Here is a 16,948-nt window from a genome sequence, read left to right as displayed (position 1 = left end):
TTCTAGGCTTCTTCATAAAATATGTAGTTGATGCCAGATTGTGAAATTGTTTTAAGGTTTATTTTTCCTTCTACAAAGAACATCTGGATTATATAAATTGTTTGTTCTGTTTGTGTTGAAAGTTTGTGTTCCAGGAAACAGTTATATCACCAGTTTGGAAAAAAATGCCACGTCTGAATAATTTGAGTAAGAGATTTTTTCCTAGGAACCCAGAAAGTTATTTCATGCTAATTTCAACTCCTTCAGTACTAAGCAGTAAAAAACAAATACACTGCTGTGTTAGTATCCAAGACTAATGATTAGTTGCCTTTGAGGAATTGTTTATCAGTTCCAGTGATGTATTTGTTAGTAGGTCTGACTCTAAAGTAAATCTACTAAAGTTGTTCTGAAGTAAGGGGTGCTAAGTAACTTGGGATACAGAAAAGTTTTGCCCAATCGGACAAATTCAGATAATACCCTCTTGCTATTTCTTCAGTAAGCACAAGATGAGATTCTGCAGTTGTTCAGTGTTCTTTTCTTCTCATTAAAGGTTAGTAGAAGAGAAAAGAAAGAACATTTAGTGGTGCAAGGGGACACTGAAGAGTGCTGGGGAAAATCACCTAAGCCAGACTGGTACAAAACCACAGCACAACAATTACACTTCCTTAACTACAGATTAAGGAACAATGAGGCCAAAGGATCCTCAATGTATAGCATGAATTTTCCTAGCTACCTGCCCCTCAGATGTTACCTACTGCATCTTTTACCAAGCTGCATAATGTCTTTGCTAAGTAAATACCTGCAAGTGCTTTCTCTTGTACAAAGTCATATCACACTTCTGTTATTTGTTGGGGTTTTTTTGCAAATGAATATTTCAAAGTCATCTGAGACTTGTGAATAAAAGATATAGCAGTACATTCCCCCTGTACCAAGTACATTTATATAAGGTCACTGCAGGAATAGTTTCCCTGAAGTGTTTTGTTTTTTACAGTACAGATGTACATGTGAATATTCTGTCTTGATACCAAGTACCTAACAGCAAGAACTATGACGCTTCTACTGGCAATTTCACCTTGTTAGTCATTATTCAGCTACCATTCAATTTTCTGTGGCTTTTTTTTTTTAATACTGTTGGCAGATTGGAGAGATGTAAAAACACAAATTAGAAGTGTAATTCTCAACATGGGATGTACACTCAAAGCACCACCCCACAGAGTGGGTTGTTTTACAAACTTACGTTTTAAAGCACGGGTCTCCAGACATCAGCTGCATGTTGATCAAAACCTACACATTAAGAAAACAAAATCCATCATTATAAAAAAAAAAAAAGTTTGTGACTCGTGGTCATGTAAATAAGTTGTATTTGCCACAAATGTTATATTTAATGAAAATAAAATGTCATAATCACACATGCAAATAAACACACAGGCAAAAAATGACATCATTTTTCTTAGGCATAGAAACCACACAAAATACAATTTAAAGTAACATAGTTACACATACAAGATTCTGAAAAAGACAAATAGACAAATATATCAAGGAGAATCTTAGAATTATTAATAATTAAGATGGCTTCAAGGGAAGAACAGAGCCAAGAAACCTAAAACCTGAATGATCAAACAGAACATTGTTTAGATCAGTGGGTGCTGAAGTATGTTCTTTGCTGAGGGTGTTCAGCAAACTGCTGGCTCTCAGTACGGGTTGTGCTAACATCAGAGACTGCAAAAGCACACAGGGTAAATAAGCCATAGGGCACAGTCCATTGAAGCCTTGTTGGGCAGGCCAAAGCCATCCATTACAAGTGTTCTGGACAGTCTGGGACTGTCAGATCAGAAAGTCCATGCACAGACTGTATCCTGAACAATATGGAAAATTTATCCTGGTGTCCCAGTAGGAAAAAAAAAAATTACTTTAAACAATCTCAACATAATTATTTTTAACTCCCTGGACTAAGGGAAGGTTTTTTAACTCCCTGGACTAAGGGAATAGGATGTCAGAGTGGGTGTCTTGCAAGAATTCTCCCCAACTGTTACAGTGATTATCAAATAGAAAACAGGAAAATTCCAGGACTCATCCCAAGTATTGAAGGGGGCTTGTGCATATATAAGCCAATTAATAGATTCACTCTCAGAAAGATGCACAGAAGATTGCCCAGTCTTGAAGATACCATACATTAACTTGTTCATTTTTCAGCTCTTAGACTAGGAATACCTTTTAAAAGCTTTTCTTTTACAGCTATCCAGCTCCATTTCAAGACAGGGCAAATTATATTTTTGACTGTGTGGATTTTAATTATTATCTCTAAACAACACTTTTGGTTTTACTTCAAATAGCTTTCCTTCCAGAAAGTGGTTCAGAAAATAAGTTTTAAATTTCATTAAGTGCTTTTAATAGCACTTTTTCTCTGCTTTATTACTTTAAGTATGATAAAGGAAAGAAATTACTTTGAGAATGGAGTTGTCTTGTCTTGTATTTTTGGTATCATAACCTTCCAGTAAACAGCGACGAGTGGTATTTCCTGATCCAGCAAATTCTGCTAGATTTAGATCTGCAAATCCCAGCTGGTAAGAGAAAATGAAAATTAGTAGTAAGCATTTGGCTAAATGAAGGTACTTGCTAATTACACATTGACTACCACTCAATAGCAGTTTCTTTCAAATATGTGTAAGAGAATGCCTGTTTAAGGGAATGGACTGAGGCAAAAAGCAGAAAACAATCCAGAGTGTAAAAGTCAGCATAGTTGTATTTTCAGTTAAAAATTTAAAGTGCCAAGAGAGAAAAAGAATGAAGAGAGTTTTCTTTATCATTTAATATAAATATTTACTTTTACTAACCCTTTCCGCATACCAACCAGAAAGCAAAAAAAAAAGTTTTGGTGGTATAACATTATTACATACTTACTAAACACACTGATTGAATGTTCCAACAGCTACTGTAATGTACATTATGTACATTACTGTGCTACTGTAATGTACATTATGAAGTCATGGGTATTAAGTACTATTCTGGAATTAGTGTAAAAGGGCATAAAATGGCAAGAAAGAAAAGTTTATCTGTAGGCAAAATTAGCTACATCTCAATTTACCTTTGCATATGCCTTTCCTCCTTTTAATTCCTAAAAAAAAAAGGAAAAAAGATACACCATTAAGCCATTAAATATACTGACACAGGATTTTTCTTTGTTTTTTTTAGAAAAGGAGATATTAATCTTTATTTAAAAATATCTCCCCACACATTTCCTAGACTATGCTGTTGTCATTTAGACCTTAATATTCATAATGCCTTTGGAACAGGCCAGCAAGACACTGTTGTCTTGGAGAGAGGAATGGCAAATGCCTGATGCCAGCTGGCATTGGGCTCACAAGGTCTGGCCCCAAAGGTAGGATTTACTGCATGCAAAATTCTGGTACTTAGCACAGTTCAGGTCTTCTAAGCTTACTGCTGCTTGCTGGAAGTATCAATCAAGAGCTAACTTTATAAATACTGAAGAGAAATTCCTTTGCTGCCTTGCTGGAAAAAGGGTTTTCTTCAATAAAAACATAAACCCCCCATAAATTAGTCAAAGTAAAGTAAGTAATAAGATTACTGCAAAATTCTGAGTGAAGGAACAGCTGATGTGATTTCAGCTAAAATTTGCTTTATGAAGTTTATCAGACATTCAAAAATTAAATCAAAACAAAGGAAGAATGAGCAAGGAAAGAGGAGAGGAGGGGGAAGAAAGCTGCTTACCTTCCGTACAGACACCCTGCAAGTGCAAGTATCCAGAATCCCTGTTGTGGCACTGGCACTGATCTTACACATAAAGAAGAACTTCTTCTTCCAGCGGACACAGTTTGCCTGTACTACTTCCCTGCAAGCAGAGAGCACATGCTCACTGTTAGTTGCACATACAGTCAGAACCACACACTGCAATAAGACAGCTCAAGAACAAACACTGGTTACACTCTTTGTGGAATGGCCACTCCATACAAATTCTGGTCCAAGGTGTGAATAATAACAATAATCCCCCATTCTGCTCTTAACAGTGTAGCATGACTAATAACTGTTTCAAGCCTTGAACACAGACCTCCAGAAGAATTCAACAGCCATGTGTTTTTTCAAATGAATAAAAGTCTAATTTCTGCAGTTTGCCTCATGAGAGTGAAGTCTTCCTGAACATCAGCTCCCAGGCACTGTCTCCCAAGCTGCTGAGCTTTGCAATGTGCTGAAGACAGCATCTTTGACAAGTAGTGTTTCAGTTCAGAGAAAAGGAGCATCATACAAACAAAACTACATAAATTTGAGGCCTGGAAAAGTAGAAAGGAAATGATGTGCAATAACCAGACACAAAGTAATGCACTTGGGGCAAATGAGAATTGCAGCTACATACTGTGAGCTTGCCATTTGAGAGCAAAATAAGCTGACACATCTGAAGGGATCTGTTTCTCACAGGAGAATAACAATCTGACAGTATGATGCAGTGAGAAAAAGGCAAGATGAAGGATGCTTTCAGTTATGGATGTCATTTTATAAGGCTCAGACAGAATACATTCTGTTTGGGTAATTCTGACCAAGAAACAGACTCCAAAATGAAAAGACACAGGGAGGACAACTAGAAAACCCCCGTATCTTAAAACAAAACAAAAATCCTGATAATTTCTTCTATCAGTCCAACCACTGAAGTACCGTCTTCACATATGAACATATTTCTCATTTTTCCTCTTCCATTTTCCTAATACATAAATTCCTGTTTTATATTAACTTCTGACAGCAGCTTATTATTGAAGAAGCAGTTTGAAGTCTTTAGAAGATAGAATCCTATGGTTCTGTAGAAGCTGGAGCCAGAGTTTATCATGTGTGTAGTAAAATGAAGAATTGCAGGATGCTCACAAAAGCTCCCTTTGCTGTGCTGGTGAGATTGCCAGCTCCAGGGCTCACAGGCACTGTGACTTCCTCAGGTGGGAATAAATCAGCCTAAAATGAGTCAGTGTAATGACCACAACAGACTAATAGATTCTGATGATACAACACTGAGTCACATTCAAGCATGTGACCTGGAAGGAACATGCTCTGTAAACACCATGATCTGCTCTATCTGGGATGTTTTACATTGCAAACTTTCCTGTATTGTGGGAAAAAAAGAATCCCATCCTGCTGTCGTGTGAGCTATTTGAATAAACAAAAGAACCGGAATTCAAAAAAGGCAAATTACAAATAGCTCCATCTCTATTGAAACAGGCTCAGACAAGAAGACATCACGTAAAATTCACCCTTAAAAGGGATAACAACTACTAACATTTGTAAGACATATAGAACAGTGCCACTAAATTGAAAGAGTTCACTTGTCATCCTTAAAGGTCAGAAAATCCTTTCTCATTACATCTGTTTGTTGCAGAAGTAGGGCAGCAGCCATCATCATCCTTCCCACCCTTTCCTTGTCACCCAGGACACCACTGGCTCTACCAATAACACTTCTGCTGCTATTCATCATTTCACTAAGTTCTTGGAGTGTTTTTGCTTCTGTAACTTTTCCAGTTAGTAATAATGATACTTTTTTCCACGGAAAAAGTGTTTTTGTAAACTCATAAAGTTGAAGCGATATGTCAAAATCTTTGTACTACTCAGTATAGTGGTTCAAGTTGTTTCTGCTTCTCAGAACAGCCTTCTGTCTCTACAGCAAAGTCAAAGCAGCTGCACATTCTACAGTTACAGTTCCAGACATCACTCACATTGTAGCAAAAGATAATGCAGTGAACATTAAACACATTTTTGCTTGTAAATGCAAGAGAAATTTAAGTAACATCTGCTTGGGAAATGTAAGTATTCTTAAAACCTTCAAGGATTTTGAATTTATTTCAACATACCAATACTACTATATGGCTATAATGGTTCAAGTACGGAAGAGAGCACAAAGCCACTCTGCTTCTGATAGACTCAGTCCACTCTATTACAAGCTAGGATTTGCAAACAAGAAGCAGAAGTGGCAGTAAAAAGGCTTCAATTGTGGATACTGATGGTCTGATTTTTCTAAAAATAAAATCAAAACCAGGAGTCGTGCTTCCTTCTCATAAGAATGTCAGAAAAAAAGTATCATTAGTTTCTTTCCCTGGCATATAAATCACAAGATATTTGAAAAATTTGCACACAATTAAAAAAAAAAAAACAAACCAAAAAACAAAAAAAAAAACCAAAAAAAAACCAACCAACCAACCAAACAAAAAACCCCAAAACCCAACCTACTGCCCCTATTCCCACTAAACAGGTCTTCTAATTCCACTATATAAAATAAAAAATTGATGTATTTTAATTCAGAAATTTTTTTTGTAAAGAGGAGTACCATCTAGCTATTCTCATTGTACTGAAAAAAGGTCAAATAATCAGAACATTTAACTTCAACAGTAACATCTAAGTTTATAAGATTCTTAGTTAAGTGCCAGGCCTTTAGAAAATAAACAGCTGTATTGATTGGCTGCTATGGAAATGAACCCAGATAACTTCTGGCAGCTCTTGCTGTGCTGCAGCACGCTGGGGACAGCTTTCCGTTCTGAGTCAGTTTCCTACGAGCTCCCCGTCACTTTACCACATGCAAAGCAAAACCAGTTGTTTTCTTAATCAAAATGTATCTTGGTTACTAAGATGCACTGGAATACATACTGGGCTGTAGTGCTTTGGTGTAATTGAATAAATGCTGTCAGTAGCATGTAACCAAGAATAAATTCAATAAACAGATACTGTAGGATAAAATTACTCCAAACTATAGTGTGCTACCATCACTGTTTTTTCTTTAGAGGGACAATTGCACATTGTCTCAATTTCAAATGCAAGATTTAAGCTGTAATCAAGTCCCTAATTTGTAGATATTTTGTATACTGTACACAATTGCCCCTTAAAATGTTGAATGAAAGTATTGGATTTTTCTTCTGACACACAACAGAGAAAAAAATAAACTCAAATAATAGACAATAAATCCTAATCCAGTCACCTCCTCATCCTAAAGTGTTAAGAAGTGATGGACTTTTTTTAAGGTGTTTAGTTCATCAGATTGTTTGTTCATTTCCACGTGGATAAAATCTTTGATTAATGGCTTGTTCCAGAAAATAGCTACAAATGCAAAAATAAATCACTTTTAAGGACCTTCAGTGTCATGGGGAAAATCCCTTCTTGCTAAATGGAAAAACTTTAGCATGAGAGGCTCTGAAATAAAGAAGCCAAAACTCCTTGTGGACATTTACTAAAAGACTGTGTTCCATTAATCAGAAAATGTACTCAAGTTCTTATCTAAGTTATTCTAAACAGCCTATTAGTATCTTTAGCCATATGGGGATGATTATGTTAAACTGCTTGTGTTTGTAGTGCAATTATTTTGGATTTATCGGTCACCAAAGAAACAATAAATTGGGATAATTTGTTTTAAGATGCCATTCAGTCTTTATATCACGTGAAAATACTTCCAGAACTACTTTTGGATTCAGCTGGGTCAGTACACTTCTTTATGTCAAGGTGGTGTTTGCTAATGCATCTTACAGTGTGTGAACAGAACATGAGTTATCTACTCGCTGTAAATACTGTGAAAAAACAGCTTTTTCACTACATGAGGTAAATGGGAATATTATTATCTTTCAAAGCCGGTAATTTGATGAGAGAGTCACCTAAGTTTTGCTTGTTTGTTTTAGAAGATCTCTCATGTTGATAAGTGGCCGGGGGAAGTGAGGCTGCAGCAGCTGCACTGTCAGACCCAGCAGCAGCGGGGCTGCGAGGTGTTCCGTGTTCCCGGGAATCCCCGCTCCCAGCACACAGCCAGCCCGCGGGGCTCTCACAGCCAGCCTGTGCTCACAGCCTTCGCCGCCGCTCGGGCTGAGCAGGACAGGTCTGCTGGACATCCATCGATAGAGACCTGGGCATGGCTCCCAGGCTGTCCCACCTGCTCACAGCCCAGCTCCATCCCCGAGTGCTCCAGGTGCAGGCACCACAGGCACGGGCATCTCTGATTGCTGGTCCCACCCCAGTGGCTGGCGTTTGCTGTGACCCATCTGGGCTCTCCAGGTGCTGGCACCCAAGTGCTCTGGCCCACAGTCCCTGGCACAATGGATACACAGGGCCTGTGACCCACAGTCCCACTCCCATGGCATAAGCGTGCTCACTCTGGCCTCTCCTGCTGCTGGCAGCCCTGTGACACTCTTGACTGCAGTTGCTGGCACTCAGACACCCCCTGCCCTGCAATGCACACTGAACAGAGAGCCCTTCCCCAGGAAAGAGTCATAATGTTCTTCAACAGGAAGATACAGCAGACATTACTAATTAGAAACAGATTAGACAAACGTACCAAACAGCAAACTGTTTACCTCCAAGTGGCCCTTTATCCCCTTAACTGCCTGTTTTCCCCCACACTTGTTCCTCCTCAAACTCATGCCTTCCTTTACCTTTAGTTCCTCCCCAAACTGTCCCATGATAAGCCTCTTCCCTTGTATACCATGATGCTTCTCATAGCGAGCAATCCCCTCAGTCCAAAACATGCTTTAGTTTTAGTTCAACGTGATGGGTTTCCTGCCTGGACAATGGGGCTAAAGGTCTCCGGGGAGGGGCCCAGAGAGGGTGTCTCCTTGTGCAAGCCCATAAATTTCCCTTCCCCACCTGCCTGTGTGTTCCTGGACTTGTGTAGATGGGCCTTGATGGGCTGATGGTTCCTCTGACAGGACTGGGAATAGCTGGAGCTGAGTATTATTTTAGGCCCTCCACCCTCCCCTGCCTTGGCTGACTGCAGTCATTTGTGGGTCTGCAAATGGACTTCTATCACCTAAAGCTTCCTTTGATCGATCTCTCTCTGAATAGTTAGTACAGGTAGCTCTGTCCTTCTGATAAAAATACAGTATTTAGTAGCCTGGAGTTACTTTTAGTGTAGAAAATAGTCTTCTAAAATGGGAGCAATATCCCATTCATATAGAGATTATTATATTTTTTAAATATATCTAACATCTTCTGCAGAAATCTGGAACACTTAACAAAGGCCAGTGTCACCTTGCAGACAGGAATTAAGGCATTAACCTACAATCTAACAGTGTAGCCACACTCTCAGTGGGTTCGGGTACTGGAAGATTCAACCTTTCCTAGGCTGTCTTTAGTATAAGGAAGGTATTGTTGGATATAGAGTTCTCATTTGTACTATACGTTAACACAGAAGGCTTTGGCATACAAGAATTGAATGACTTCTTGCACTCCTCCTACCCAAAATCTACTTCTGTGTAATATTCATTCAGTGTCATAGTTGAGGGAAATATACAGGTAATTATTGAAGCAGTACTAAGCTACATTTTAAATTGTTATCCAATAACCAAAATGCTACATTTAGGCTTCATATAGAAAAGTACATCACTTGGAGTGCTCAGAGCACAAGCTCCAAAATATGTGCTGCAGCAATAAGCTTATGCAAAGCTTTAATGTATTTCTCCATTCAGGAACAAATTCAGTTTACTTTTCCTTTAGTATTCTGTTTTCCCCATGCCTGAGGCATATAAGATGATGCCTTTTCTCCAACAAAAACATTTTTTCCTAAGCATTGCTACAAAACCGAACAAAACAAGTAATTTACACGAAGGCTTCAATGGTTCACAAATTTCAGGACTAAGCAAACAGCTGGCTCTGCAGGAAGAGCTCCACTTGTTTACAGTGCACTGCTCCCCAGTTAATTTGCTGCTAGTACATGCAAAATTCGAACAGAGTAATCATTTTCTATTCCACATGTTTTTATTCATAATAAAACAGGTTACATTTTTAACTAGCAGCATTTCATGTCAACAACATCTTATAAAATATGTATAACTTGATTGTGGATGAAAAACTGCTGGTTACAGGCAAATGCAGAGACCTAGAAGGGAACTAGCACTGTGAAGGGTAAACTACCTTAGAAGACTGTAGTCAGCAAGTAAGAGGGAATTGAACATTTGAGACTGTATCTGCAGCAGTGTGCTTGGTTTTGGGGCCTTCTTGGCAGAAGACTGATGAACTGAAGGAAGTCCAAGGGTGTGAGATGAGGGTCTGGAGTCAGGGATGAATTCACTGATGCAGGAGAATTTGGAAACATGGGATTTTTACAATCTGATGATGAGGTGAAGGAAAATCTAATTGCTGTCTACAGCCCTCTCTACTAAGTTAGAAGATGGAGCCAGACATTTCTTAGTGGGGAACAGGGAAAGGAAAAGAGGCAAAACCAAGGTAAGTTCCAGTAAAGTAAGGGAAAAAATGTTCACAGTAAAAGTGAACAGCAGGGCAGGTTGTCTACAACGACTGGCATCACCATTATTGCAGATTTTCTAAAGCTGACAGGACAAAGCTCTGAGCTTCCTGATCCAACTGAAATTAGTCTTGCTTTCAGCAGGCAGCTGGACTGTGTGATCTCTGGTATTATCCTTCACCCTAAATTATTCCGTGAACAGAAATAGTCCTTAAAATATGAAGGCAATCAGGTGCTATGTTACTTGCAAATGGCAAGTTTGTGGCAGAAAAATACTGTACTTCATGTACTGTGCTGAGGTCAGGGGAAAAAAGCCAACAAAGCAACACCAGCTCTTTTAAATCCAAGTGCCAGTTCTGCACTAGGCAGGCACCTTAAGCATGAAAGCTTTTCCCAATGTCTCTCTCTCTCTTTAACAGATGTCTATCATGTATCTCTTCTCAAACATTTTTTGTGACAAGTTAGGTGTTGATGCATTTCTTATCAGTTCTTACAATTACAGTTAGGGAAGTCTCCCAAGACTGAGCCCTTTTTATATCTGCAGTAACCAGTTACACCCCATGCAAAGAGCAGACTATACAAATATTTTCTTTTCCTCTACTGTATCCCAAAGATAAACCCCTTCAAAACAAATATATTCTTTATTCCTCTGATAAATTCTTTGTTTTTTCACAACAATATTTTTAAATCAGTTCACTAAACACATTTTACTGTAACTATTAATGAAAGGAGAAGTACAAAGAAAATACATGTTGAAAAGTTTTACTTTGGATAGAGAACTTCTCACCTTTTCCTCCCTACAGAGGACAGTGTTTGAAAGCTGCTTAACCAGCTATCTCTTCACAACTGAGGAAACATTAAGTGGGCATTTGAGAATTTGAAAAAAGCAACTACAAAACTGTAAGGTAGGACTTTTATCCCACTGCCAATATTCCTCACAGTACTTGGAAACTTATTTTGTTTCAAGTTCCCCAGCTGCAAATCCAGTTACAGCCAAAAAAGCTATTAGAAGTAGCATTATCCAGCTCTGAAGACTGTCAGCAGGATTCATACATCATGCAGGAAGATTAGAGTGATAGGGACAGTGATTCCATGTGACAGGTATGTTTTTCTAACAAGTACTGTAATTTAAAAACAGAATTAGTTAAGCTGTGTTACTATCAGGAGAGTTTCTCTCTTTCAAATGCAATAGCAGCAATCTGGAAAAAAAAAATGGCAAAAAGACAACTTGAAGAATCCAGTGAGGCAGATGGTGTCACAAAAATACAGATGTAGTTTTAGACAGTTGAGAAGGAGTTAGCCATGCATCACTAGAAGAAAGAAGTACTTATCTGGCAGATAAGAAGTCAATTTCTACAGAAAACAATTACATGCTCTAGCCTGTACTTATTAGGAATAGGAATATACTCATGCATGATGTCCCAAGACTTCCCCTCAGGACTCAAGAGAGTACATAAAAAAAGCCCCACATTGCCGAAATCCATTGGAAAATAGAATTATTTTATGAAAAGCTTATAGCTCTTGGCGACCTTGATCTCTGTCTCTCACATATAGCAATCATAATCAGCTTCTTAGTTTAGAATGTTGTGTAAAAGAAAGAAGATAGAAACATCAGCAGTCTAAACTGTCAGAAATCAGATCTGAAAGGAAGGGGAATATGACCAAGCTGAAGGCTGCAGTCAGAAGAACACACCAGCCAGGTCCTTTCCTTGAGTGGCGTGCAACTGGAATCCAAGCTAAAAATGGAACTAGCAGGCTTACAGCTCCTGTAGCCTCAGTTGATAGAGCAGAGCATTGAAAGTACACCCTCAAGAAATCAGATCCAGATTCCCAAAATTTCTTGGATTTCCTCATATTCCATCTGTTCATTTACTGCTGAGCAACAGCTCAGCCTATGAGCCTCAGTTATCTGCTCTAGGGACCTATTAATTTTTGATTCAGCCTTTTAAAATGAGTGCAATTGCAGAAAGCCTATACTTGCTCTATATTTATATCTACATTAGAATGGCCATGAATAAACATGCTTAGAATTCAGTCAAGTCTGTACCTTAAAATATTTTTTTTTCTGTTCAAAATATTAGTAAGTGCAATTTCTGCCCTGAAATAATTTTATGCCCTTTCATGGTTCACTGCCATTATGTGCACACTATTTCATGACCAGGCAGTGTATAGATACACAGTATCCTGGAATCTGCACAAGTGTCATGTATTAACTTATCCAATTTCAAAGAGAGATCTAATGTCATTGGCCCAGGGAAAGGTAGAAAGATGCCTTGCCACACAGGAAACCAGGCTTAAGCTAGGAAGTTTTCTAAATGAAAGTGAGGTTTGTTACCATAACTTTGCATACATCCACAGCCCACTGGCTGAAAGTCCAGCTTTTATTCTAAAACACAATGGTAAAGATCCAGAAATCATGCTAGAAAGCCATTTCAAAAAGGGGAGTGCAGGAATCACAGTGTATGGCTGATTGTGAGTTTGCTGAAACAACCAAACTGAGCCTCCCCCTTTCCACAACACCCTTCAAGGTTTTCCTGGTTTAGAGTTAAAACTTATAACACATTAATTTTTGCCAGAATTCCAAGGTCCTGCTCTTGCAGAAACTCTCAAACATTTTTACCAGTTTAAACACTGCTGCCACTTGGCTTGGTCAGTGTCCTTGGATAAAAATGTTATTTGGCACTACCGGCTTGCTTTATAAGTCAATATTCTTGTGCAGAAATTAAACGTTTAGTGTTATAATCCAGAATTTTATTTTCCCATAGTAAGGATTCACAGATGTGCATAGGAATGTTTCAAACATAAGTTTTCTAATTGGAGTTCTAAAAAAGTATATGCAAACACAAAACTGCAAAGTGATGTGGTTTCTATTTACACACCAGCCAGATCACCGTGTACTGCACTATACATGCTGGTCTCACCTGGTCACAGAATTTCTGTACGCTTCAGGCACACATCTGTGGGAGCCAGAAAAGTAACTGGACTGTGATAAGTCTCCAGTAACATGGCCCTTGTCTCCATAATGTATTTCTTAGGTAGCTCTTTCTCAGCAAAGATCTGAGTAATGAAAAAACCTTATTTTTCAGTAGCTTGAACTTTTATCAGTCTTTTTTCCCTCTCACTTCAGTGATCAGAGGGATGAGGAAGGTACCACATTGCTTGCAGGATCAGGACTTGAATCATTCATGCAGCATGATCCATAGAGGGCTGACAGGACAATCACTTGAAACTTGTTTTCATGACAACTTGCTGCATACACATGGACCCCTATTCCAAGGCAGCTGCTGCCCTGGGATTTTATGACATTCTTCTCTGTGAGGCTTTGGAAATAAAATGCTAATAACGTTAGGGTGGTTTATAGACTATTGATTAGAATTTTTCTTTTTTTTTTTACTTTCTAAGGCAAGAGGCAGCAGGGTATTTGTTTGTATGGGCACCAACTTGAGAAGTTCATAACTTCTCCCAAAATAATTATAGTTTACTAGACCTCAGTGAGTAACAAAAATAAAATAAAGCTATTGAGAAAGCAGAGTCAGTTTCCCCTTGTATTAGAAAATGTTTGGAATGAGTTTGTCTATAACTTTCTGAAACAAGAGAACTCTTTGAATGTCTTTTATAAAGCTAAAAGGATCACTACTCTAGAAATTTAATTGCCAGCTCACAGCAAAACTAACAAATGCATGCAACTAGGAGATTCTGGCCATCAGAAAGTTTGCATCTGATAAGTTTTGAAATACTACCGCTCTGGTGTAAACTCAATTTCCTCCTTATTTATTCAGCCCTTTGCTGAATCACCACTCTGAAAATTCATCTGTTAATTCTTAAGCCAAGAGCAAAGGCACTCCCTAAACTGGCACTGAAGGATCACTGCAGAAGAATTTTTACCTCCCTACCAGCATACTCAAACACTTCTCAGTCCAGCAGGAATGAGTTACACACAGGGACCTTGACATACCAGCACATGTTCCATTGCTGGTAGTTTCTAAGCCATAGCCCCCGAAAAAGAAAATGGAAGAATTTCTAAGCTTCAGCTCCAACACCATTTTTTACATCAGTTTCTCTACACACACTGCATCCTACCACACACATTTTACTCTAATGAACCATTCAGAAAGATATGAATGTAGGCTTTCAAGCATTTTATTTTAGCGCCATAAATAGGCAAGGCAATAAAGACTAAGATCACCACAACATGTCAAAACCATCTGCTCAGCTGAAAGCAAGTCCTTGAAAATAGACATCCTGTCCAGAAGATGTATGTCAGCCTGTGGAAATGACTTCAAGGCAATAAGGGCTGGAGGGGGACAGTAATGGCACATTAGTGCCTGAATCACGATTGTTATCATCATCATCTATTACTTATGAAGTCGCTCACAAGAGAAATGTTGAGGAAAGACATGAAATGAGATCAGAGTACAGACGAGCTGAACAACTTCCAACCATATGGAAGAAAAATTTGTCTTCAATTATACATGCTAGTATAATGGAATGGTTAAATAAGGAGGTTGTAGGCGAAAGTTCCATTTCTAGTCCTTCTCCTTGATTAATTTAATTTACAGAATCAAAAGCAGATAATTTAGAAAGCTCTGTAACGACAGTATTTTAATAAGAAAATAGCTGAATATTCATGGATTTATTACTGTCTTCTCCCATAATTCTATGATACATTTTCCAGTAAATCCTTTTTGCAATAATATTAAAATAATAACTGATACAACAAGAACACGTGTAATGGGAGAGGAATCTCCTCCTTCCCAGACCTGAAGCCACAGCACACACCCTTCCTATTGACAAGGTTCTGCCTCTGCCAGGTACTTGGAAAAAAAATAATACACTGTCCCTCTATTTACCCATTGCTACCCGTGGATCGGGAAGCCACTGCCACAACAGATGGCTGCTCCATTGCTGAGGCACAAGTGAAGGAAAAGAAAGAGGAAAAAAAAGACATCTGCCTTGCACTTGCACTGCAGAACTGAGCATGAACAAAGTCAGTAATACATGACCTGAGCACTTAGAGGAAACACTGAGCACTTAGAGGACTTTTCCATGGATCTTAGGTCTCCGTGTAAATATCCACAGAACGAAACGCAACAAGCCAGTTTTCAATAATTAAACAATAAGGTCGCACGACTCACAGGGGACAGCTCACACTACAGGCTTGGGGACAAGAAATTCTCCCCTCCTGTTACCCATCCGCTCAGCAGCTCCAGCATTATGGTAGAAGAGACCCGTTTCTCTGGGACAACCCTCATCACTCAGGGATTCCTCTCCTCTGTTACTCCGCGTTTAGGAGCCTCAGTATTTATTTTACAGCGTTACGACTCCAGGCAGCGAGCAGCCACGCAGACGAGGAGTTCCAAGTTCTGCCACATGTGTTCTCTTGCCGTTGATGCTGGCAAAGCAGGCGGGACGAGAAGACGGCCAGCCCGCCCGGTGCCACGCCGTGCCACAGGAGCTTCCCCTTCGGGAGGGGAGCGGCGAGCAGCACGGCCGCAGCCGCCAGGAGCCCCCGGGCAGCCGCCCCTCCTCTCCCCGGGCCCCCGCCCGCCTGCCCGCCAGCGCCAACCGGCTGAGCCCCGGGCTCGCCGCGGGAGCCAGCAGCGGGCGAAGGGCTGCGGAGGCGGCCGTGCTTCCCCTGCTCGCGGGGAACGCGGACTCGAGCGCAGCCCGTCGGACGGGGGCGGCCGCGGCCCGCCCGGGGCTCCCTGCGAGGGGCGGGCAGCCCGGCAGCCCCCGGCTGGCGAGTCCCGGAGGCACCTACCGGGAGGACTCCCCGCTGAAGCTGCCCCCGTCCAGCAGCCGCACCTTGCAGAAGAGGATGCCGTTGACGAAGGGCACGGAGGAAAGCTCGTCCAGTTCCAGCTCCACGCGGAACTTGAACTTCTTCTTCTTCATCATGATGAAGGCCATGGGCTAGGGGCTTCCCGGGGGCCGCCCCCACGGCAGCTCCGCTCCGGCCACCCTGCTCCGCTCCGCTCCCATGCCCGGGGCGAGGGCGGCACGGGCCGGAGCGGCGGCCGCTGCCAGCTCAGCCCCTGCCGGCCGCGGCGCTCCCGGCCAGCGCTTACATGGCAGCCGGCGCCTCCCTTTCAAACCCGCCCGCCTCCGCTCCGCCCGCTGCCGGCGGCGCCGGCCGGAGCCATTGGCGAGCGCGGCCGCCAGGGGCTCCCGCGTCGGCGTGCGCTCTCCCGAAGAAGTTGGCCCGGGCGGGGAGACTATTGAACCAGGCTGTTCCATACCGGGAGCTCGGCGTGCCCCACGCCCCGCACGGTGCCCCGAGCAGTGACCGAGCGGGGCTTGTGCAGCCCGGCCCGGCAGCGCAAACCTCCTCACAGCTCCTCGTTCAGACAGCATAACGCAACAAAGCATCGTTTACGCGTCGGCATTTCAACTCTGAATTTAGTTTCCTTCTGCTATAATTTACACCCTATGGGGGTCGCGTGCAGCCGTTCAACCTGTAATTTACAACCAGCGCCGCTTCCGCTACAAGCAACAGATGCTCACGGTCTTGTAGAGGAGAGTGTACACATCTGTGTTTACATTTAAGAACAGTCCTGTGGTGTAGATGATTACGGCAACACACGCGACTCTCTTGTTCAATGTACAGTTCAACACCAGCATATGCTCTCTAGGGATCAGCTTTGTCTTGAAAAACCATTGCAGGAGATTTGAACATAAAGCAAGCTCCGAGCAGCTTCCATCAGCAGATCAGTTTCCTCTTTACAGCGTTGCGTAAGGAACACACAGCGTGTCTTCCCACAG

At 41.1% G+C, this 16,948-nt stretch overlaps 2 protein-coding genes across 3 annotated transcripts in view; one reads left to right on the top strand and one right to left on the bottom strand.

The window, feature by feature from the left end:
- HENMT1 (HEN methyltransferase 1) overlaps window positions 1-1,199 on the top strand; it is a 16,930-nt gene extending 15,731 nt beyond the window's left edge. Inside the window, exon 7 of the mRNA XM_039726337.1 lies at window positions 530-1,199. Within this exon, the coding sequence (XP_039582271.1) occupies window positions 530-880 (351 nt within the window). The 3' untranslated portion in view covers window positions 881-1,199. The remainder of the gene's footprint in view (window positions 1-529) is intronic.
- Window positions 1-16,948, bottom strand: part of FAM102B (family with sequence similarity 102 member B) — a 23,964-nt gene extending 7,016 nt beyond the window's left edge. The window contains exons 1-5 of one of the 2 annotated variants that reach the window (XM_039726333.1): window positions 15,948-16,948; window positions 3,709-3,829; window positions 3,065-3,094; window positions 2,424-2,540; window positions 1,217-1,263 (exon numbers count right to left, since the gene is read on the bottom strand). In XM_039726333.1, the coding sequence (XP_039582267.1) occupies window positions 1,217-1,263; window positions 2,424-2,540; window positions 3,065-3,094; window positions 3,709-3,829; window positions 15,948-16,096 (464 nt within the window). In that variant the 5' untranslated portion in view covers window positions 16,097-16,948. The remainder of the gene's footprint in view (window positions 1-1,216; window positions 1,264-2,423; window positions 2,541-3,064; window positions 3,095-3,708; window positions 3,830-15,947) is intronic. The other variant, XM_039726334.1, reaches the window with a different exon arrangement.

The sequence above is a fragment of the Passer montanus genome, unplaced genomic scaffold (assembly GCF_014805655.1).
Source record: "Passer montanus isolate IOZ18808 unplaced genomic scaffold, ASM1480565v1 scaffold58, whole genome shotgun sequence".
Taxonomy (NCBI): Eukaryota; Metazoa; Chordata; class Aves; order Passeriformes; family Passeridae; genus Passer; species Passer montanus.
Note: the sequence above shows the minus strand (reverse complement) of the source record. Positions and strands in the feature narration are given on the sequence as shown.